A 25,246-nucleotide genomic window follows, 5' to 3' on the forward strand; every position below is an offset into this window, starting at 1 on the left:
ATGCCCATTACAAGGCCATGGCACATTTCCCCTCCCTTTTAGCATTTATGTGGAAACATGGACCTATTTAGTTAAATGAGCATGAGTGAGGATGTTGGACTAAAAAAAGCCTGACTTGCAATCTAAATTTTATTTCATCTTAATGTGTTCAGTGGTGTTGACGTCAGTGCTCTGTGCGGGTCACTGGAGTTCTTTCACCGAACATGAGTCATGTCTTTATGAACCTTGCTTTGTGCACAGCGGCACAGTCATGCTGACAAAAAGGGCCTTCAAACTGTTGCCACAAAGTTAAAAGCTGATATTTAATCGTTTTTATTTTTTTTATTTTGTTTATGCATTTTCTCCCCTTTTTTCTTTCGACTTTTTAGTGCATCCAATTGCCCGATTGCGTCATGCTTCCTCTCCACTAATGCTGATTTTGAGGAGAACGAAGCGAACTCACACGTGGGCAGCAGCCGTATGCATCTCGTCACCTACACTTTGACGAGTGCAGTGCAACTCAGCACTGTGTACGGAGAGACACACCCTGACACCACTCTTTTCCCATCTCTGTGCAGGCGCCATCAATCAGCCAGCAGAGGCTGTAATTGCATCAGTTATGAAAGAGTCCCTATCCGGCTTAATGCCCCACCTCTATATGACAACAGGCCAATCGTTGTTCATGTGGCTGCTCGGCGCAGCCAGCAGGCAGAGCTGAGACTCGATATGATGTATTCGAGATCTCGACTCTGGTGAACAGCGTGTTTTTACCGCTGCGCCAGCGTTTTTATTTTCTTTATTTATTCTTTTAACAGTTTTGTTCTGCTTTGGTTAAGCCTCTTTCATTTGGGTTTATCCCCTTAACATTTCAGGTGTGGGGTTACACCTGGCGCCTTTGTCACGAGGTGTTCACCATGCTATGACATCTTTTTTAATCTATTAATTGCACTCTGCTAGAAGTACATGGTTTCATTTATAATGTCATTTGTTTATATACATCTATTTCTACATTTCAGGGCTGAAACACATTACAAAAAAGTTAGGATGGTAAAGCATTTACCACTTTTTAATGGTGCCATTCTTTCTCACCACACTTAAACAATGTTTTGACACCAAGAATACCAAGTGATTGTGTTTCAGGTGTTATTTTGTCCCATTCTTCCTGCAAACACGTCTAAGGGTGTGCAAAAGTATAAAGTTGTTGTTATCTTATTTGTTTTTCTCTAGTGGAGACAGGTCAGGACTGCAGGCAGGTCAGTCCAGTACACATTCCCTCTTCTTCTGCAGCTATGCCTTTGTAATTTGAATCTTGTGGTTTGTCTTGTTGCATTGTCTTGTTGAAAAATGCATGGACGCTTCTGGAAGATGTAATCTTGCAGGCAGCATATGTTGCTCTAAAATCTTAATGTACTTACAGAAGTGTAAATTACCTTTGCCAGGGACAATAACACAACCCCATACCATGACAGACCCTGGCTTATGGACTTGCTAATAACAGTCTGGATGGTCCTTTTTGTCTTTCGTCCAGAGCACATGGCATCCATTTCTTTAAAAAAAGACCTGGAACACATTCCAGATGCCTCTGAACCCACAGAACTCAATGCCAATTCTGGACATTTTTAACAGAAGTCTTGTTTTTTGCACAGTACAGGTTTAAGTGGCATATGTAAATGTAACTCCGTATTGTAGTGCTCAACAAAGGTTTGCCAATGTAATTCCTTGCCCATGTGGTTATATTAGCTTCCGATTAATGACTTCTTAATGCAGTGCCATCCCAGGGATCAGAGATCACTGGTGTTCAGCTCGTGCCCTCGTCAGTTACACACTGAAACTCCAATAGATTCCCTAAATCGTTTAATAAGAGCATGCACTGTAGAGAAAGAAATGTGCAAATCCCTTCCAAACTTTTCTTAAAGAACGTTGTTAATAAACATTTAAATATGTTTCTCATTGTTGACAAACTGGAGATCCTCTGCCCATCTTCACTCCCCAAAGGCTCAGCCTTTTAATACTGCTTTTGTTCCAAACCATGATTACAATCAGCTGTTGACATCACCTGTTTGAAATCATATTATTATAAATTTTTTTTACTTTAAATTTAGCACAATAAACAAGAACCTGGCAATCGCTCTAAGTAACAAGGAGGTTTTCCATATCCAGCCTTTCCACTTATAGGAACTGCTAAATCTGTGTGTGTTGCAGGCATTACATTCTAAATGTGTTTATCATAACAAAATACAATAAAGTTGATTTGTAAAAATAATGGGAATATTTTCCTTTAACTTTTATCAGTTAAATAAAGATTCAAGAGAAATAACGAATCACATATTCTTTTTCACTGTGTTTTAGAAAATGTTTCAACTTTTCTGGAAATAGGGTTTGTACAATCAGATTTCTGTTTGATTGGCAGCAGGTGCGGAAAATTATGGAATTATGTCTTCTCTGACTTCTTTGCATGAAGAATTATGTTGTGTGTCTATGATGTTAAAAACATGCCTGCAGCTTCTTACAGAGAGTAAGATGAGGTAGTTCCTTCTTTAAAATCTGAAATGTTACTTGATAATGTTAATAATGGTGTGTTTTCACAACGTAAACAATGTGTAAAATTCTAAAGGAGCTACTTTGTTTCTCAAAGCATTTCAGTGCATTCATGTAATAATCATAAAAGACAGAAGTGTAGCTGAACCTCTCATCTGATTGTTGATGCGCTAAAGATGGAGCACCTAAACTTTTCCTTACAAGAACCTTTATCTATTAATATTGCATTGGTCTTGATCGGCCATTAGAACATTAGGGACACATGATTTTTGTGATTAATCCTGTTTTTGGGATCTTATGTGGCTTTGCTGCTGAACTGTTTTTATTTATTTATTTATTTACCCAGTCCTTCATCCAAAACAAATTAGATCTTAATTGCTGCTTTAATAGAATGAAAAACAAAATTGCAGTACAAAACTGTAAGGGTTGGCTCTGGGGCTAGTCAGACTCCGGCCGCTAGGGGTCAACAGTGAGCCAGCAATCAGGCCTAAAGCACAACACCTGTGCACAGGTCTATAAAGAGACAGAGAAGCAGTCAGAACTTGCTGGGTCTTTGTCTCATGTTGAACAAACACAAACAGCCAGTATTCTGGGTAGAGGACTGAGAGCTTTCACTCTCACCCTCATTTCTCTCTTGTCTTGAGTTCCTCTCTCTTGCAAAGTAGAAAAAAAAGTATATTAGTTTCTTCATTCTCTCAGTTAATTTATTGTAGTTCTACTCTTCTGTTGAGAAAGCCTTTTGTTATCATTTCCTATTTTCCTCATAAATCCTGAGGTGGTCAGTGTTTCCCCTGGCAGTCTTTTGTTCTCAGTTTTCCTGCTCAAATTTCCCCAAAACGGGTGGTTTTTGTATTTTCATTTTTTTTTTACCACTTTGAGTCTATTGGGTTTAAACCCACCTGAGTAGAGCTACTTTCTATAGTGCCTACTTGGCTGAGTGGTGTTTGGTCAGCAACGCAGTAACCTGAGTTTGAGTTCCACTCAAAACTTTTGTTTTTTGAGTTTAATTATCTGTTCTACAATCATACTACTAAGCATTAGGGTTCTATTCCTAACTAGTATGGTAACTCGCATGGTAAAGGCACCTGTGGTATGCAGAGGTTCTGCGTATGAATCCACCACTGGGCGAGCACCATTATACAAAACGGAGAATTTGTTCCTCTGGAATCAAATGGATAAAGTTGTTGAAGTGTGTATAAGCTGTAGTGTTGTACTCTTTTCCTCCTGCTGTTGGTTCAATTCACTTTTGTAAACAGTTGGAAACAGGAAAGCAGCAGTGTGTTCTAAAAAGGTGCAGCACCCTGCAGCCATATTAGAAACAAGAGTCTGGAAAAGACCTCTGCTTCTTAGGGAAAACACCCTCAGAGTTGTTCTAGTGTCACTTTGATTGCTTACCCCAGTGACAATTGTGACCATAGAATTATAAGGTTATACTTGAAAATGAGTAAGTTTTATCACAATGCTTGCAATGAAACTTGGTTCTGTGTAAGAACTAGGGCTGTCGTTAATCGCATTAATTAACGTGATTAACGCCTTAATTTTAATCGTGATTAAAAATTTTATTCTCGATAATTTTTTAATCAAATGATTTTTATTGGTCTATGTTTGTGCCACTTTACACATACGTCACTGTGGTAATTAGCACTGCTTTAACATAGCAATATTGTGTTTATACTGTGTAGTGATAATAACACTGGTCTTTTTCCAGTTTGCGGTCATGAGTTACAAATTGCTCTAGCTGCTGCTGCTACATATCGCGAAATATAGGGTATACAAATATAGGGTAGACAAAATTACAGTTATTAATTGACGCTTCAATATCATATTTGGTCAAAGCATGCCTTGTCAAAGCATGTCTCATCGGACATCTGCGCGCACAAATACGCGTTACAGGCAAAATGAGCTCAGACTCACACTAACTTTATTTCAGATGAATTTGGATGGAAAACCCATGGACTATACATGTCGTGGGAACATTACAAACACTGGTGTTAAATGGATCACAATGGACTGTAGACGCTTTAACATAGTTAACAATGTGGGTCGACATGATGTTATACGTGTTGCATCTAGAAATGGTTCATATTAGTACCCTGAGCGCCTGTTTTCAGTGGCAGGGTTATGAACAGGAAAAGATCCTCACTATTGCCAGATAATGTGAACAGACTTGTCATTTTAAATAACTGTCTGAAAGATGGGTAGCTGCTAACAACTCTATATAGGCATTGGTTGGCTTTCTATAAATAATTTAGATGTAATACATTTATCATAATTTTATAAATTTTCTTTATTGGTAAGCGTTCTTGCAATAAAAATGTGCATAACTGTTCAAGTTTTGCTTAGTTATATTTGCAGTCGATTAACCATGATTAATTTCTTTTAGGTTCTTTAATTGCGATTAATATTGATTACAAATTTTAATCGTGTGACAGCCCTAGTAAGAGCCAATCTTCAAAACCATTGCTTATCAAAGCTGACTTGAGAGTAGACTTGAAGCAAATAAACTGCTGTTATAAAAGAAAAAAAAGTGAACCCTTTGAATGACCAGGATTTCTGCATGAATTAATTAATTAAAAGTTATTTAGGTTCTTTACTCAACACACAGATTAATTATTTACAGTCTTGACTAAAAACAAAATGTGAAGCCTTGCATTTGTTAGCTGAAAAAAGCAATGATTTCCTGTAGCTGTTGATTAAATCATATTAAGCAGAAAATCTATAATGTTTTAGGCTCTCATGCATGAAAAGCTCATTTGAGACCATGTCACTACAGACCTTTGGCTATAAAGCGTATAAGCCTATAAAACCACAAAGCACTTGAATTTTGAAAGTGATAAGCTTTTATCTGTATTTATCCAGATATTTATTTTCCAGCTATTGCAGAATGTTTATAATGGATTCAAACTGTAAGTGGGAGTGGGCTAGTGCCGCATTTCTTATATTTTCAATAGGAGACAGACCTGGACTGCAGGCAGGTCAATCAATCACACATCAGTCAAGCACATACAAGATGAGGCCCGGCTTTGTCTTGCTGAAATAATCAGACTTTTACGGACACATTGACACATAATTTAATAATTGTTATTATTATTTTAATAGTAGTAGTATTAGTAGTAATATTAATAAAGAACAACAAAACAACAATAACAGTAATAATAATGCCCTGTGATGGACTGGCGACCTGTCAGTGTGGTTCCTAAATTTCGCCCGATGAACTAGACCCATCACAACCCTGAATCGGAGAAATTCATTCATTTTATGCATTTGATTTCTCATTTATCTTATCATTTGTAAAAAAAGACTCAGACTTCCTTACAGCAGCCCTTCCTGATGGTCTATCTTCAGATACTGTATCGAACAGAGCCGCATCTTCCCTAGGGTTGATTTCAGATGCTCTTAAGAGGATTGGGTTGTTGCCTTGGCAACACATTGGCCAATTTTGGATAATTTCATCAGAGCTTGCTGTGGACAAAAGAGCTCTTGCTTGTCTTCACTTTGCACTGACTACAGCAGCAGATTAATTACAGCGCTGAGTTCCATTTACTCTCTGTTGTTCTAGTCTAATGTCTAATAGTTAAAACACTTTTACACACACAACGTGGACCTGCTTTTGCTAGACATAGATATAAAGAGTGAGAAAATCAATTACAAACCCTAATTCAAAATAAGTTGGCAGAGTGTTGTGTACATTTAAGTTGACCTGTGTTCATTAAAAAACTATACAAAAGCACAATATTTGATATTTCAGCTAATAAACATTAAAAAAGATTTATCCTAAGTTTGAGGTCTGTAATACATTCCACATTATAATGTAAACATGTTTACTTCTGTAATACATCATTTTTCTCTGAATTTTTCCAGTTTATCCCACAATCTAGTTGTTTTCAATTTCCGATTACAAGTCCACTGCCTCCTGCCCAACCCCCAATCTGATCAAGGAGAACCAGGTCACCACACAGCTTCTCTGTGTGACCACTTCTTATCACTTGCCAGTGTTGGGTTCCCACACAGAGACATTTTGGTTTGTGTTTAAAAACCTAGTGAGCTCTCTACATAGACGTCATCCTATGCGCGCTCCAGAGAAGAAGGCTGTTCAAATTCTTAGATACCTTAAAATGCTGTCTATTAAGGTACCTTAAATTTGAATGGTATTTTGACAGAATGTCGAGCATCCAATGCTGCCTTAGCGGTGAAGGCAATCCCAGCATTCAGTGCGGCACAAAAAAATATGGCGGATGGTGCAGAGCAACAAACTGAGTTATTTTCAAACGTAAATAAATTATTATTGATTTTTTTATTGTTGTATAGATGTGCACAAGTGACACTTATTTGCAAAGTCAGGCTTGTCAGCGAAATTAACAGTTTTCGGTACATGGAGGATGATGTTAGTTGACATGCTAGCGTGTTGTGCCACCTCATCCCATTGGTTTGAATGGCATGATGCTAACTGTGTTAGCTTAGTAAGGGAAACCCCATGTTATTGCTGTCTAAGTAGTGCGTTTGAATAACCTGACTTATAAGTCGATGACTTATTAGAATCCTCTCTACTTAGGCAGCTGCCTATGTAGGCAGTAAGACAGCAAGGCAGCTCACTAGATTTTCGAACAGACCCAGTGTGTACGGAGAGCCACACTTATCTCCATGTGGACTTCAGGCAGCTACTGATGGGCCTATTAGTAGTAGTAGTAGTAAGAGTAATAGTAGGGAAAATATATTATCACACACTTGTGAAAGTTAAATAAGTAGGTCATATTGTTGTAGGCCAAATCATTTACACTTACATCCTGAATGGACATTACACAGCTGTAGGTTAAATTAGAGGAGAATTACACTGGGAAAAAAAAGTACTTAACCTTTTTTCTTTATACATTTCTACATTGTTATGACCTTGTCAGCAGTTACTTAAAACAGTTGCAGGATGATCTAAATGCAGCAAGAACAACAATTAGACATTGAACAAAAAGCAATGAACTGCACCTAAATAATCTAAATCATCTATGTTTTTTCAGCCCACTGTAGGACAGTGGTAGCCTAGTGAGTAGAGCTTCGGGCTATCAGTCGGAAGATTGTCAGTTCAAATCCAGGCTCTGCTATGCAGCCACTGTTGGGCTCTTGAGCAAGGCCCTCTCTGCTCCAGGGGCGCTGTACAACGGCTGACCCTGCGCTCTGACCCCAACTGGGATATGTGAAAAAAAAAAAGAATTTCATTGTACTTTACACCTGTATATGTATATATAACAAATACAGGCTAAAACACTTCTAAAACACTTAAGTTAAAAAAGAGTGTAAAATTTACATGCGAGCATATAACAAACCAGAAAAAATAGAACTCTTTCACAATAATTTAGCTTGTTCTAGCCATGTTCTAAGAAATAAAGGTTGCATTTATTAATACACAGAGGTGAGGGCATCATGATAAGGGGCTGCTTGTTTACATGTCACTAAAGAAAACATGAATAGAGTGAATGTAACGGGACATTTTATAGGACACTTTCATTTGCCAAGATGACTCAAGTCTGGCTTCTTAAATCTGGCTCTGCCTTGCGTGGCTTAGACAGTATCCTTATTTGATTGTAAACAAAATCTAAGGGTTTTAAAACTGTACATTCCATAGGGGGGCTGTGGTAATTTTTGTATCACTGTCATATATCTGTTTAAATTGGCTGATTTTATGTCTATATCTGTACAAATCTATTTGTTTTATTTGATGTGTTATTTGTAGAATTAACATTTACTTGCTTGGCATTTATAATCAGCATTGATGACCAGCCTTTCTCCTGCCAGCCTTTCTCCTGCCAACTTCACCACGTTTTTCTTTTTGTGGATTGTTAAATGCAGCAGTGCATAAACCTACTTAAGTAAAACTTCACCCTCTCATTAAAATTGATGCTCGCCTCATCAACCTGCCAAATGCACTTGTGTCAAAAGACTAAGCCTAAATAGTAGAAACTATTGATGTGTTTAAGCAATTAAGATGCATTTACACTGAATTAAATGGAACAACAGATTTATAAAATAAACCTATATAAACTATAAACTATAAAGCATAAGTTAAAATTCACATATACCTGTAAGAGACGTGTACACTACATGGCCAAAAGTTTGTGGACATCCCTTATTATAATTTCTTTTAGGTTTCAGCCACACAAACAAATTTTTGAAAAGGTTTGAACATGCTGCCATCACACTGGTGTCCATAGTTATTTCAGGAAGACAATGCCAGGCCTCATTTTGCATGTTCTTCTACTGAAAATGTATGGTGCATCACAAAGACAGACAACAGCATCAACAAACTGCTGAGCAGCTGAAGTGTCCTTATTTCCCAAACCAGTAAAAGAAATGTACCAAAGCCATTAAGTTTAATCAGGTTTAGTGATTCCTAAAAGTAAGTTGTTCATGCTGATAGTCGTTTTCACACATGGCTGTTTGAACTGCTTTGTGTTTGTGTGTTTTTTCAGCTTTGTAATGGGGGATCAGTGACTGATCTAGTAAAAAGAACGCTAAAAAGAGGAACTCTGATGGATGAACCCATTATTGCATACATCGTACATGAAGCACTTATGGTAATATGGTTTGTATGTAATAATACACTGTAATCATCACTGTCATCAATATTATCACATCATAATGTTACAGTGCTAAAGATCAGATACAAGAATACCATAATATAGCAGTATAAAATATTCCCAATATATACCCTTCAACTTCAAACATACACACACATTGTCTTTTCGCTATGTATGAAAATGAACTGACATGTATGTATTAATAAGAATAAACCAATTTCATTTAATTCATTTAATTTTCATTAAGCACATTATACTGGTTAGGGTCATCTGATTTTACCAGGAAACACTGTTTTTACCAGAAATACCCTGGACAGGATACAGTGGTACCTTGTAACTCGATGTCCCCTGCACTTAAATTCTTTGAAACTCGACGCACTTCATGGAGAAATTTGTACCCATAAACTTGACGTTTTGCTTTTTTAGCTTCTTAAAATGTATTTATTTCATTTCAAATTAACAATGAACAGCCACTTTGTTCAGCGCTCGGCTTGAGTGGTGCGGTAAATAGTCATCAAAGTGCTAGGCCTCAGCACCCCCTCCCTTTACAGGCATAGCTAGTCATGTCTGTATGTTAATGCCCTAGTGGCCGATAGTACCCGTGATTCAAACCCTGAATCCCAGCAGCAGTGGGCTATTGCCTGCCTGCTATTGTGTTTATTAAACTTGTAATTAAAAAGGTTTAAGAACCAGTAAACATTAAACTATCGAGTGAAGTTACACACAGTTAAATACCCACAAATCTTCACAATCCAGTCTCAACCAAAACATCTCAAATGTCTCAAAGCTGAACTTCATAGCTAGGCTGCCTTTCAGGATAATTTGGTTCGAATTCCAGCTCTGCCATGCAACCACTGTTGGGCCCTTAAGCAAGGCCCTTAATCCTCTCAGCTCCAGGGGCGCCATGCAATAGCTGACCATGAGCCTTGACCCCAGCTTCCAAACAAGCTGGGATATGCAAAGAAAGAATTTAGTCGTAGTGTACACCTGTATACATTGATCAGCCATAACATTAAAACCACCTACTTGTTTCTACACTTACAGTCCATTTTATCGGCTTCACTTACCATATAGAAGCACTTTGTAGTTCTACAATAACTGAGTGTAGTCCATCTGTTACTTTGGATGCTTTGTTAGCCCCCTTTCATATTGTTCTTCAATGGTCAGGACTCTCCCAGGACCACTACAAAGCAGGTATTATTTGGGTGGTGGATGATTCTCAGCACTGCAGTGACACTGACATGGTGGTGGTGTGTTAGTGTGTGTTGTGCTGGTATGAGTGGATAAGACACAGCAGCGCTGCTGGAGTTTTTAAATACCGTGTCCACTCACTGTCCACTATATTAGACACTCTTAACTAGTTGGTCCACCTTGTAGATGTAAAGTCAAAGACGATCTCTCATCTATTGCTGCTGTTTGAGTTGGTCATCTTATAGAACTTCATCAGTGGTCACAGGACGCTGCCCACGGGGCGCTGTTAGCTGGATATATTCTTGGTTGGTGAACTATTCTGTCCAGCAGTGACAGTGAGGTGTTTAAAAACTCCAGCAGCATTGCTGTGTCTTATCCACTCATACCAGGACAACACACACTAACACACCACCACCATGTCAGTGTCACTGCAGTGCTGAGAATGAGCTACCACCCAAATAATACCTGCTCTGTGGTGGTCCTGTGGGGGTCCTGACCATTGAAGAACAGGTTGAAAGCAGGCTAAAGAGGTATGTAGAGAAACAGATGGACTACAGTCAGTAATTGTAGAACTACAAAGTGCTTCTATATGGTAAGTGGAGCTGATAAAATGGACAATGAGTGTAGAAACAAGGAGGTGGTTTTAATGTTATGGCTGATCAGTGTATGTATAAATGACAAATAAAGGCATTCTATTCTATTCTATAAACAAGGCATGATTTTTATAAGAGCATGTAGAAGAGAACTATAAAAAAACAGACAGTACTTGAGGTGAAATTAGGCCGTACTGGTTTATTGACTGATCATGCTGATACCTTTTTGAAATATTTTGTCCGCTGTATACATTCAAATATGCACCAAATTATTATTTTCTTCATTTACTAGTAACCTATAGTACGTACTTTGCTTTAAGATGAGCATGAAATTGTAAATCAGCATGTCTTATTGTTCCTCTGCAGGGCCTACAGCACTTGCATGAAAACAAAACCATCCATCGTGACATAAAAGGAAACAACATCCTTCTGACCACTCAGGGAGAGATCAAGCTGGTTGACTTTGGTAAGTAGTTAAAACAGTGAATTAGGAAAGCAGCAGTATGATGTGCTTAAGTCTGTAGCTGATTCAGAGGGAAAATTGTGCTTTTGCATGTGGCTCAGATCCATTAACTTGGATGCTAATCTGATGCTAATTCTGTGCTACTTATGTCCCTTTGTTAATGCATTTCTAAGAGCACAGAGGAGGAGGAGGCTGTTCCATTACCCCCACCCCCTCTACCCATTGTCCTCAGGGCAGCACAAATTAAAATGCACTCATGATGGCTGCTCATTTGCTTTTAGCATTTTATAAACAAATGGAGCTTGGCACATTGCAGCGTATAAGTATGGAAACACAGCCACAGAATTCAAACCCACCAAATTCACTGACTCATTGAGTTCCTCCATGCTTTTAAAAACATCTTTTTTCATTACGCTTAAGATAAAATGTGTGGATTTTTATTCAGGCTGTAAATGGGGTAGATCTTAAGAGCTGCAGCTTGGTCACATACGCATGGTGCCTGCTGAAAAGCAATAGAGAGCTTTTTACAATACAACTAATCACAATACCAGTTTTTTTGTAATGTTTTGAGCCTGCTTTACAAATATATCGATTAAAACACAGGAATGGCAAATTTACTTTGAATAATATGATAAAAGATTTTGTGTGCTCAGGTGGTGCAGCAGTCTATTATGCTAGCTCACCACCACTAAGACCCAAGTTTAAATCTCAGCAGTGCTATCAGCTGGAGAGGTGTCTAGACAGACATGATTGGCTATATTTATGGGTTTGGGTGATGGCTGAAGCCCTGCAGTACATTGGCGTGCTGTCAAGGTATTCCTTCCTTTGCCTATTGTTTCCCCCTTTTCTCCCGATTTTTAGCGTATCCAATTACCCAATTGCATTATGCTTCCTCTTTACTGATGCCGATGCCCACTGCTGATTGAGGAGAGACTAACACATGTGCAGTAGCCGACTGCATCTTTTCACCTGCACGAGGTGAGTTCATATGCTGATCAGCTTTGTGTACGGAGAGCCACACCCTGATCAATGCATTATCCCCCGACTCTGTGCAGGCGCCATCAATCAGCCAGCAGAGGTCGTAATAGCCTCAGTTATGAGGAGTCCCTATCTGGCTCCCACCCTGTATGAACAACAGCCAATTGTTATGTATGTAGGCACCCAGCCCAGCCGGATGGCAGAGCTGAGTTTCGAACTGACGAGTTCGAAATGTCAGCTGTGGTGTGCTAGCGTGTTTTACTGCTGTGCCACCTGGGTGCCATAATATAGTTTTATATCCAAACTGTCAGTCTAAAATTGCACAGTTAAAAGTGCTTACAATGTTTGTTTATGACATAAAATTGGTCATTTGATGGGTTTCGTTCTGACCTTGTGGGTGGTTTGGGTGTTTGGAGGGTTTTAGTCGAAGCTCTTAGTTAAGTGTCCACATGCATTTGGTTATATAGTGTAGAGGAAACAATGCATTGGAGGCAGGCAGATCTGGGTTTGTGAGAAGTCTTGTAGAAGTGTTCCTCAAGCCAGCCTGAAGAAAGAATGACTGTGCTTTAAATGAGCTTTGTGTGGCTTATAGAGCAAAAATAAACTGCTTAATTGTGATTGTACTGTTGCAATAACTGCATTTGCAAAACACAGCTTAGACTAGACTGGAGATTTGGGTTTAGTAATAGATTATGTTTTTTTCTTCTTGTGTTTCATCTTTTTGTGACATCTGTTGAGCCCTGGTCACACCAGGTTTTGTGTTTAAAATTCAGAATACAAAATGACAATAAAATACACTGCCTGGCCAAAAAAAAAGTCACCACCTGGATTTAACTAAGCAAATAGGTAAGAGCCTCCTATTGGATAATTACTGCATGGGTGATTATGTTTCAGCTGGCAACAAGTTATTTAACCCTAACTGATGCAGTGAGTAGCTTCTCATTTGTTAAACAACCATGTTAAAAGACACATCCTGTGGTAGTGGAAAAGATGTTAATCTGTTTCAGATGGGTCAAATTATTGGCATGCATCAAGCAGAGAAAACATCTAAAGAGATTGCTGAAACTACTAAAATCGGGTTAAGAACTGTCCAACGCATTATTAAAAAGTGGAAGGACAGTGGGGAAACATCATCTTCGAGGAAGGAATGGGGTCGGAAAAAAAAATCTTGAATGATTGTGATTGGCGATCACTTAAATGTTTGGTGAAATGGTAGAAAAACTACAGTAGAACTCAGGGATATGTTTAATAGTGAAAGTAAGAGCATTTCCACACGCACAATGCGAAGGGAACTCAAGGGATTGGGACTAAACAGCTGTGTAGCCTTAAGAAAACCACTTGTCAGTGAGGCTAACCGGCAAAAACGGCTTCAATTTGCTAGGGAGCATAAAGATTGGCCTCTGGAGCAATGGAAGAAGGTCATTTGGCCACCACAGAGTCCAAACCTGAACCTCATTGAGAATCTTTGGGATGTGCTGGAGAAGACGCAGTGGTCCAAATCTCCCATCATCAATACAAGATCTTGGGGAAAAAATAATGCAACTCTAGACAGAAATAAATGACATTGCAGAAGCTTGTGGAAACGATGCCACAGCGAATGCGTGCCGTAATCAAAGCTAAAGGTGGTCCAACAAAATATTAGAGTGTGTGACCTTTTTTTTGGCCAGGCAGTGTATATTTTTTAATAGCGCTCAATGGAATATAAGCCATTTTGCAGTGTTGTCAAATGTTGTACATTTTGTACAGTCTTATTTTGACGTGTTAATGTTTTACCTATCAATCAATGGTGGCAGGAGACCCTGTTCAATTTGCCCTCCCTCAAACATGATTTATTGTCTTTGTATGGACCCCTGGCAAGGTTGGTGACTCTGCTGAGATTCAAACTCGTGAGTTTGAGTATTTCAGACTTTCAGCAGGACAGTCAGACCTGAGGATATTCACAACTGTTACAAGCTTTTCCCATTTTAAAATACTAGCTCTTACAGTTTTTTTTGAGGGTGGCACTGTGGCTCAGTGGGTAGCACTGTTGCCTCACAGCAAGAAGGTCCTGGGTTTGATCCCCAGGTGGGACAGTCTGAGTCCTTTCTGTGTGGAGTTTGCATGTTGCAACCCCATGTCTGCGAGGGTTTCCTCCAGGAGCTCCGGTTTCCTCCCACAGTCCAAAGACATTCAAGTGAGGTGAATTAGAAATACAAAATTTTCCATGACCGTGTTCGACATTAAACTTGTGAACTGATGACATTAAAATGCTAATAAATAAATACTGTGGTTTGTTAAACACCCAACACCTTTAAAATGACTTTCCAAACTGATTGAACAACTTTTTTCTTTTAGTTGTGGAATAATGTTCCTCTAGATACCTCAAGAAGACTGCTTGTTCAAATAGTTCCATTTTAAACTGGTTGATTAGTTCAACTGGGAAATGTCTTTTCACAATGATGCGTATTCTAAATGATGTATACATTAAAAAAAAATTATTTTATCAGGCTTAAGTACTTTTTTCCTTTAGATCTCTTGTTTCAGGTAAGTTTGGTGGCAACATTGTTACATAGATTACAGATTTTTTATTTTGTGTTTTGTAAGCACCCTGTCCTTGGCATCATTTACATTTTCAGCATTTAGCAGATGCCTTTATCCAAAGCGACGTACAGTACAGTTACAGTGTACAATCTGAGCAATTGAGGGTTAAGGACCTTGCTCAAGGGCCCAACAGCAGCAACTAGGCAGTGGTGGGGCTTGAACCAGCAACCTTCAAATTACTAGTCCAGTACCCTAACCACTAGGCCATGGCTGTACATGCATCATATGTTTTTGGGTTATGAAAATGGCCACCCCAGTAGTACACAGTCTCTATGAAAGATGAGAAGAATGCTTTTATTTGTCATATACAGTAAACATATACAGTTGTACAGTACAATAAAATTATTTTACCGCATATCCCAGTTTGTTTGGAAGCTGGGGTCAGAGCGCAGGGCCAGCCATTGTACGGCGCCCCTGGAGCAGACAGGGTTAAGGGCCTTGCTCAAGGCCCCAACAGTGGCTGCATAGCAGAGACTGGACTTGAACTGACAATCCTCCGAGTGATAGCCCAAAGCTCTACCCACTAGGCTACCACTGCACCCCCATGATTATAAAGTGTCTCTACTTCATTGACAAATCCACTCTTAACATATTCACCCAGATTTACCAGACTGCTTTTCTTTAGAGGAGTTACTGACACCCCCCACTCTTTAATAGGACTATCAGCCACAGTAAGGATTCAAATAAAGCCTGTAATTAGTCTGTTGGTGGAGATAACGGTGGGGGCCGTGGGGCATCATGTTTTTGTGCATATGGAGGAAGAGGATGAGATAGGACACCCAGTGGAGCAATGAAGAAAAAGCAATAGAGTGATGACTCATATGTTATAATTTAAATCGACTGAAGTGACAGTCAGCAAAAACTTTTTCTTTAGTCACGACTAAACCTGACAGCTTATTTAACGTCACAGAGCTAACACTGCAATTTGTATTCCCAGTATGGGTTCCAAAAATGAAACAAAACCTTTAAACAGCTTGTCTGACTCTTTAATATGAAAGTTGCCTTATAGACTTTTTTACTCTTTTGAATTGTTATGTTTTATATTTCAATTAAATATTGTGAACAAAAAATTAGCTTCTGTAAGTTGGACAGTATAGTTCTGATTTTTTATCAGATCTGTTATTATCTGGAGCCATGAAATAATAAAGCTTGCCCGGGACCTTCTTGCTGTGAGGTGACAGGTCATGTAGGGAAGGGCGGCATGGTGGCACTGTGTTATTGTGTTTATACCCACCTGTATAGTGTTAAGTTTATACTCACTTGTATAGTGTTATTGGGTTTATACACACCTGTAAGGTGTTCCTGAGTTTATACACGCCTGTATGGTGTTACTAAGTTTATATCCATCTGTATAGTGTTAATGGGTTTGTTACTCACCTATATGAGGCTGCTTGGTTTATGCCCACTTTATTGTCCATGTGGGTAAAAACCCAGTAGCAGTGACCGTGTAGGTAGTGGTCAGGTATCTCAGTTTACTACTTTCCTCTGTAATTGTGTGTTTCATTGGGAATGTGTTGCCAGTGTCCCTGTGGGTGAGCGCATGGCAACCTGAATTTTCCACATTTGCTAGGAACTTATGTCTATAGGCTTATGTCCTTGTAAGACAAACATCTCTTTTATTTCTAAGGCCATCTTGTGAAGTGTGATATGCCCACTCCACTTATTTCTGTTATTTTAGCCACCCTTTATTTTGTAGTTTCATTTTTGTTTGTGGCTCTTTATGCTGCGTTCTCACTGCAAAACTTTCAAAGTGTTCAAATTGCTATACAGCTTACACTACACAACTTAATCTCTTTAATTCGGGAGTCTTTTAAGTCATTGTGGTTTTCACACTATACGATTGATCGGTGAGGTGCACACACTACACAGTCTATTACCAGGAGGAATCTCAGATGAGTCTGCCTGGTCTTCCAAATGAAAACTCACTCGAGAAGTGTCAAGGGGTTTAATGATACCATTTCCATGAATGCACGTCAACAAGAACGAGCAATCAAGTGGATTGGGCTACATGGCTGGCAGTGATCGTTTTTTTTCTGCAGAGAGAGCTGAAGGTAAATGGCCACTTGTACAATGCTACTGGGTGTATATCCACCTGTATGATGCTACTGGGTTTATACCCACTTGTATAATTTTAAAGATCTGAAACTAAACAAAATTAACACAGGAAAAATGTACAAGGATACAAAATAAGAAAACAAGAACAGTTTGTAAATATGCTTGTTAAAAATATTTGTTTAAAAACGAATCAGCATTAATCAGAGCAAAACAACAAGCACTGAGTAGGAACAGGTAAACCAGGACTTCAGACTCGAATCATGACTCGCAAAAAATGCGTCAGTATGTGTTAACATTAGTTAGTATATATATACTGGTGCTGGTCATAAAATTAGAATATCATGAAAAAGTTGATTTATTTCAGTAATTCCATTCAAAAAGTGAAACCTGTATATTATATTACTACCACTAGAACCATCGCTTCCAGACCCAACCAGAAGCCGTGGATGACTCCAGAGGTGCGTGCACTGCTGAGGGCCCGAGACTCCGCTTTTAAAGCAGGTGACCAGCCGGCTCTGAGAACAGCGAGAGCCAGACTGTCCCGGGCAATCCGAGAAGCAAAGCGCGCACACGGCCAGAACATCCACAGCCACTTCCAGAACAGCGGTGACACACGGCGCTTGTGGCAGGGCATCCAGGCCATCACCAACTACAGGACGACTCCACCCGTCTGTGACAGTGATGCCTCCCTTCCAGATGCGCTGAATGACTTCTACGCTCGGTTCGAGGTGCAGAACAACATGTTGGCGAGGAAGATGACCCCACCTTGTGACGACCAGGTGCTTCGTCTCACCACAGCGGATGTGAGGAGAACTCTGCACAGAGTCAACCCACAGAAGGCTTCTGGACCAGACAACATTCCTGGCCAAGTGCTCAAAGGATGTGCAGACCAGCTGGCAGATGTATTCACTGACATCTTCAACATCTCCCTGAGCAGCGCCATCGTTCCAACGTGCCTCAAGATGACCACCATCGTACCCGTGCCAAAGAAGTCATCTGTGTCATGCTTCAACGACTATCGTCCCGTAGCACTCACGCCTATCATCATGAAGTGCTTCGAGAAACTAGTCATGAGGCATATTAAGACACTACTGCCTCCCACCATGGACCCACTGCAGTTTGCGTACCATCCTAACCGCTCAACGGATGACGCCATATCCACTACACTCCACCTGGCTTCTACACACCTGTACAGAAAGAACACTTACGTCAGGATGCTGTTCATAGACTTTAGCTCAGCATTCAACACCATCATTCCTCAGCATCTAATTGGAAAGCTGAGCACGCTGGGCCTGAACACCTCTCTCTGCAACTGGATCCTGGATTTCTTGACTAAGAGACCTCAGTCCGTCCGGATCGGTAAGAACACCTCCAGCACCACCACACTGAGCACCGGCGCTCCCCAAGGCTGTGTGCTCAGTCCACTGCTGTTTACTCTGCTTACGCACGACTGTACAGCAATGCACAGCTCGAATTCCATCGTTAAGTTTGCAGATGACACAACTGTGGTGGGACTCATCAGCAACAACAATGAGTCAGCGTACAGAGAGGAGATACAACATCTAACGGACTGTTGCCAAGTCAACAACCTGTCTCTGAATGTGGATAAAACCAAAGAGATGGTCATTGACTTTAGAAAGACACTAAGGGACCACTGCCCACTGCACATCGACAGCTCATCTGTTGAGATCGTCAAGAGCACCAAAGTTCTCGGTGTTCATCTGGAAGAGAATCTCACCTGGACCCTCAACACCAGTTCCATCACCAAGAAAGCCCAGCAGCGTCTCTACTTTTTGAGAAGACTGAGGAAAGCTCATCTGCCACCCCCCATTCTCACCACGTTCTACAGAGGAACAATCGAGAGCATCCTGAGCGGCTGCATCACTGTCTGGTTCGGAAATTGTACTGCGTCGGACCGCAGGACTCTCCAGCGAGTAGTGAGGACAGCTGAAAAGATCATCGGGGTTGCTCTTCCATCTCTCATGGACATTTTTAACACCCGCTGCATCCGCAAAGCTCTAAGCATTGTGGACGATCCAACCCATCCATCACATGGACTTTTTACTCTGCTCCCGTCTGGGAGACGATACTGCAGCATCCGGACTAACACAACCAGACTGTGTAACAGTTTTATCCCACAAGCAATCAGACTCCTCAACTCAGTACTGTAACAATTTCCTCCGGAAATTTTTCTGCTGCCACACACTGAACTACAGTATATTGACTATGTTAGACTGTTTTTACCTGTTTATTCAAATATTGAAAAAGTGTTTTTGTATTTTTGCACCTTATTTACTTCTTAGGCTCCATTGCCAATTTTACGCTGCTAATGTACAACATGTCACTACCTCATGAACCATTGTACCATCTATTCACCATCATGTACTAACACTTGTCTTTAGTCCTGATTTTTAATTACTTGTTTAGATTAGGGATAATTAGGAATATCTTTTGTAGTTATTTATTATAGGATTTTTTGTATTTATTGTTGTACTTACACTGTTTTGTATTTACACTGTTTTGTCTTGCACTTTTTTGTACCGTGTTACACCGTGATCATAGAGGAACGCTGTTTTGTTTCAATATGTACTTGTATGTAGCTGAAATGACAATAAAACCTCTCTGACTCTCTCTGATATTCTTTCATTACACACAGACTGATATATTTCAAATGTTTATTTCTTTTAATGTTGATGATTATAACTGACAACTAATGAAAACCCCAAATTCAGTATCTCAGAAAATTAGAATATTGTGACAAGGTACAATATTGAAGACACCTGGTGCCACACTCTAATCAGCTAATTAACTCAAAACACCTGCAAAGGCCTTTAAATGGTCTCTCAGTCTAGTTCTGTAGGCTACACAATCATGGGGAAGACTGCTGACTTGACAGTTGTCCAAAAGACGACCATTGACACCTTGCACAAGGAGGGCAAGACACAAAAGGTCATTGCTAAAAAGGCTGGCTGTTCAAAGAGCTCTGTGTCCAAGCACATTAATAGAGAGGCGAAGGGAAGGAAAAGATGTGGTAGAAAAAAGTGTACAAGCAATAGCGATAACCGCACCCTGGAGAGGATTGTGAACCAAAACCCATTCCAAAATGTGGGGGAGATTCACAAAGAGTGGACTGCAGCTGGAGTCAGTGCTTCAAGAACCATCACGCACAGACGTATGCAAGACATGGGCTTCAGCTGTTGCATGCCTTGAGTCAAGCCACTCTTGAACAAGAGACAGCGTCAGAAGCGTCTTGCCTGGGCTAAAGACAAAAAGGACTGTTGAGTGGTCCAAAGTTCTGTTCTCTGATGAAAGTAAATTTTGCATTACCTTTGGAAATCAAGGTCCCAGAGTCTGGAGGAAGAGAGGAGAGGCACAGAATCCACGTTGCTTGAGGTCCAGTGTAAAGTTTCCACAGTCAGTGATGGTTTGGAGTGCCATGTCATCTGCTGGTGTTGGTCCACTGTGTTTTCTGAGGTCCAAGGTCAACACAGCCGTCTACCAGGAAGTTTTAGAGCACTTCATGCTTCCTGCTGCTGACCAACTTTATGGAGATGCAGATTTCATTTTCCAACAGGACTTGGCACCTGCACACAGTGCCAAAGCTACTAGTACCTGGTTTAAGGACCATGGTATCCCTGTTCTTAATTGGCCAGCAAACTCGCCTGACCTTAACCCCATAGAAAATCTATGGTGTATTGTGAAGAGGAAGATGCGATACGCCAGACCCAACAATTCAGAAGAGCTGAAGGCCACTACCTGAGCAGTGCCACAGACTGATGGACTCCATGCCACGCCGCATTGCTGCAGTAATCCAGGCAAAAGGAGCCCCAACTAAGTATTGAGTGCTGTACATGCTCATACTTTTCATGTTCATACTTTTCAGTTGGCCAACATTTCTAAAAATCCTTTTTTTGTATTGGTCTTAAGTAATATTCTAATTTTCTGAGATACTGAATTTGGGGTTTTCATTAGTTGTCAGTTATAATCATCAACATTAAAAGAAATAAACATTTGAAATATATCAGTCTGTGTGTAATGAATGAATATAATATACAAGTTTCACTTTTTGAATGGCATTACTGAAATAAATCAACTTTTTCATGATATTCTAATTTTATGACCAGCATGAGTATATATGTGAATGGAACGCTCCTACAGAATTGGCGCTAATGGTTGAAACACGGCTTTCTAAACCAATCAGATCTTCTGACACCAATGATGTGTCAATAAAACACTTGACTGGCTTTCTAACAAGTTAGTGTTTTACTTCACAATCAGTAAAAGTTTGGAGATTTTTAATTATAAGCACACATTTACAAAATAACAGATCATATTCCTAATGGGACAACATACGGTTATACATTTAATAACATCTGGAAGAACATAAGCTAAGGTAAGCAGTGGTTAAGCTTTGGCTTTTTGCTGTGTTTTGGATTTTGGCCGCTGTGCCATGATTTATTGCACGCTTTTGTTTTGCAATAAAAACAAAACGTATCAGTTTAACCTTTTAGTTGGTACCTTCTTGTTACGGAAAGTACATTCATTTGCACAATCACTAAGAAAGTAAAGGCACTAAGTAAAACGGCAAAATACAGTCGCTAATCTGTTGTTGTTTTTTATCTGAACTTACATATCATTTGTTTATTTGTACACTACATTTCCAATATATGTTTTGTGTACATTATATTGACTTGTGACTTGACTCGGACTCTAGTCTAAAGACTCGTGACTTGACTCGGACTCTAGCCTAAAGACTCGTGACTTGACTCGGACTCGTATTTTGTGATCTCTGCTACCAGGACAGACACTACAAATATTAGACACTGGTGTCCGCATACATTTGGCCATAGTGTTCGAAACAAACAACAGAATTTGCATAAAGAAAATAAAGTAACTTAAACTTAAATGTTGTCTTGTAAAGCAAGAGCATTTGATCAGACATACGGAAATGTTTTGGTTAGGATGGTCTTTAATTATGTTTTAGTTATTTTAAACCTACAGTATAAAAGCATGTTTTGTCTGATCAAAATTTAGGAGATTTTAAATGATAAATAAATCTTTAAAAAATGAAAAAAAAATACAAGTACTCATTAGACAGACCACAATATACAAGTATGCCACGTATCATGGTTGTTTATTGTATATCATTACACTGCCAAGCCAACAGAGGGCAACCTTGCCTGAATCCTGAACCTCTTACCCAGCAGGGTTTTAGCAGAAATGTACAAATTGTTGTCTGTTGTAATGAATTAAGGAAAAGTGTGATATAACAGGCTCATGAACGGCAGCAAGTTACTTATGAATTGAAAGAAAATATCCTGGTGTACAGAGGAGTAACTATAGACTCAAATGCACCAAGCATCCATTTATCTGATTACCAATACTACCAATACTGTTTCACCAGGTCAGGGTAAAGGTTTTTTCTACTGCAGCATGAAATGCATTTCCATGCATCTATCTAATATTAAAGCGTTTGTTTTTATTATGACTTTTCTGATGGAAAAATCACTGCATTTGGCTTCTGCCATGTTTCATAATTACCCAGCCACAAATATGCCTAATAGCATTGTGAGGTTGTAATAGGTCCACCTGCCATGGAGATCAGCAGAGTCATGTCCATCTGTCCTCCATTAATGGCCGACAGGGTACATAGAGGAGCAGATAACTGTCTGTGGCTTTAATGTGCGTTTCTTTAATCAGACAGTCTTGTGCTGCACCTGGGAGAAAGCTTTAAATACTGTTCTTGTTGGGTTTTCACTGGCTCATTGGTTCAGCATTGCATGGTGACTGTGCTAGTGACAACTGCACACTCTGCGAGACCACTATCTTTTGTTTCCACCAGCCTAGATGTAGGTACTTTTAGATCTTTTCTAAGAAGCTCAGCCAGTGTTGCAGCACCCTTGATCTGGAGCTGCCTCCAGAGGTGGTGTGATAGCACCCTTATGAATGAAGCACCACAAGCCAATCCACACTGGACACAGGCTGTGTTAGTAATGGAGTGGCTACTCCACTTCTTTTTAATTCAATTCCTCTGTAATTGTGTGTTTCATTGGGAATGTATTGTGTGATATCCCACTACTTCACTAACCCGCATACACCAATCAGCCATAACATTAAAACCACCTCCTTGTTTCTACACTCACTTTGTAGTTCTACAATTACTGACTGTAGTCCATCTGTTTCTCAGCATGCTTTTTTAGCCTGCTTTACCCTGTTCTTCAATGGCCAGGGCCCCCACAGGACCACCACAGAGTAGGTATTATTTAGGTGGTGGATCATTCTCAGCACTGTAGTGACCCAGACATGGTGGTGGTGTATTAGTGTGTGTTGTGCTGGTATGAGTGGATAAGACACAGAAATGCTGATGGTGTTTTTAAACACCTCACTGTCACTGCTGGACTGAGAACCAAAAATATATTCAGCCAACAGTGCCCTGTGGGCAGCGTCCTGTGACCACTGATGAAGGTTTAGAAGATGACCAACTCCTACAGCAGCAATAGATGAGCGATCGTCTCTGACTTTACATCCACAAGGTGGGCCAACTAAGCAGGAGTGTCTAATAGAGTGGACAGTGAGTGGACACAGTATTTAAAAACTCCAGTAGCACTGCTGTGTCTGATCCACTCATACCAGTACAACACACACTAACACACCACCACCATGTCATTGTCAGTCTCAGTGCTTCTATATGGTCAGTGGAGCTGATAAAATGGTCAGATTGCCACACTACACGATCTATCACCAGGAGGAATTGCAGACGAGTGTGTCTTGTCTCTCAAACGAAAACACACACGAGAAGTGACATAGTGTATAATGATACCATGTCCAGAAATGCACATCAACAAGAAGCAAGCGATCAAAGTTGTTTGTGTGCTGATATGCAGTGTAAAAATGAGGGGGAAAAAAAGAATCTGGGTGAAGGAGTGGATTGGGCTACATGGCTGGCAGGGATCTTTTTTTCCGCAGAAAGAGTTGGAGATGAATAGATATTTTTTTTTGCAATGCAGTGTTGGTATTATGGTTCGGCGTGGAGGATAAGGTCACAAATACTGTAAAGCTTGTGTGTGTGCGCCAATGTATTCTGATAGAAACTACATTACGCCCCTGCCTAACACCTTAACAACCTGATCACAACACTTTTCACACTACTGGATTTTGAGGCACCGACATGTCTAGATATCTAGCATGTTAGAGGGTTCTTCAAAAAGTTTCCGCACTTTTTTTAAAAAACTCCATTTATTAAGAATTGCAAAAACAAATCACTTTTCTACAGTCACCTTCCTTTGCACTGCATTTTTTTCCAGTGTCGTACCATTTTAATGCCATCAGCCTTTTTCTCAAATGTTTTTGGTTGAGCGAGTAGCCACTGATGCACATCATCATCACATGAAAATCTTCTTCCCCTTAAAGCTTCTTAGTGCGACCAAAAAGGTGGAAATAAATTCGGACTATAAGCTCTCTCTCTGTCTCTTAGACACAACCAATTACTACCTCTCCCACCCTCACTGTTTCCAATTAAAATATAAAAATGTGGAGACTTTTTGAAGATACCTCATATTTTTCTTGAGTCTGCAAGTGACCAGTGATCGAACAGTTCACACATAGCGTTTGAGCCAATTTTCGAGTCCCGAGCGAACACTGTTTTGCCTCCAAGCTGGCGCATCTGTCACCTGTGACATCTGTGACCTGTAGGTAAGCGAAAATCAGTGTAAAAATCATGTAGCATGAACTAGGAATTAGCTTAAGTATTGTTCTACTATAGTTAAGCATCCTGCATATTAGTTCATTCTCCACATTCTTGCTTCAGTTGTAAGGTGTGACCTGCATTGTTACAAAAGCAGAATATTAGGCTTTGTTTAATGACCCTGACTTAGGACTAGGTTCTAGTGATTGACTTTCTGATGTTGTAAGGACAGTGCAGCAAAACATTCACTCACCTTCCACATGCTTAGAGAAAAAAGTGGCTAAATAAACGCTTACCCTATCAGATTGGACAAGATACTACACCTGAAAACTGATTAAAATGCACACTCATTCTGGACAGAATGGAGTAATTACCAAAGGAAACAGTAAATATGGAGGTGGGAAATAATAAACTGAAAAAGCTGAGAAAACACAACATTATAATCTCCTGCTCCACTAGGGAACTCCCTCATTTGAGTAACAAAGTTTTAATGCATAAATTTACTCATTCATGCCACTTATGTGGAAGGTTCTAAGATGAACACAAACCTTACAATTCTAGTGAAGTATTAGGATCTGGCCCAGGTCATCAGCTAATTAAAAGCTTATAAAGTGGCTCA

The 25,246-nt window shown here is 39.8% G+C and overlaps 1 protein-coding gene across 1 annotated transcript in view; it reads left to right on the top strand.

The window, feature by feature from the left end:
- Positions 1-25,246, top strand: part of myo3a (myosin IIIA) — a 132,075-nt gene that overhangs the window by 18,324 nt on the left and 88,505 nt on the right. The window contains exons 3-4 of the mRNA XM_062992288.1: positions 8,976-9,080; positions 11,234-11,333. Of these exons, the coding sequence (XP_062848358.1) occupies positions 8,976-9,080; positions 11,234-11,333 (205 nt within the window). The remainder of the gene's footprint in view (positions 1-8,975; positions 9,081-11,233; positions 11,334-25,246) is intronic.

Source organism: Trichomycterus rosablanca, chromosome 3 (assembly GCF_030014385.1).
Source record: "Trichomycterus rosablanca isolate fTriRos1 chromosome 3, fTriRos1.hap1, whole genome shotgun sequence".
NCBI classification, from domain to species: domain Eukaryota; kingdom Metazoa; phylum Chordata; class Actinopteri; order Siluriformes; family Trichomycteridae; genus Trichomycterus; species Trichomycterus rosablanca.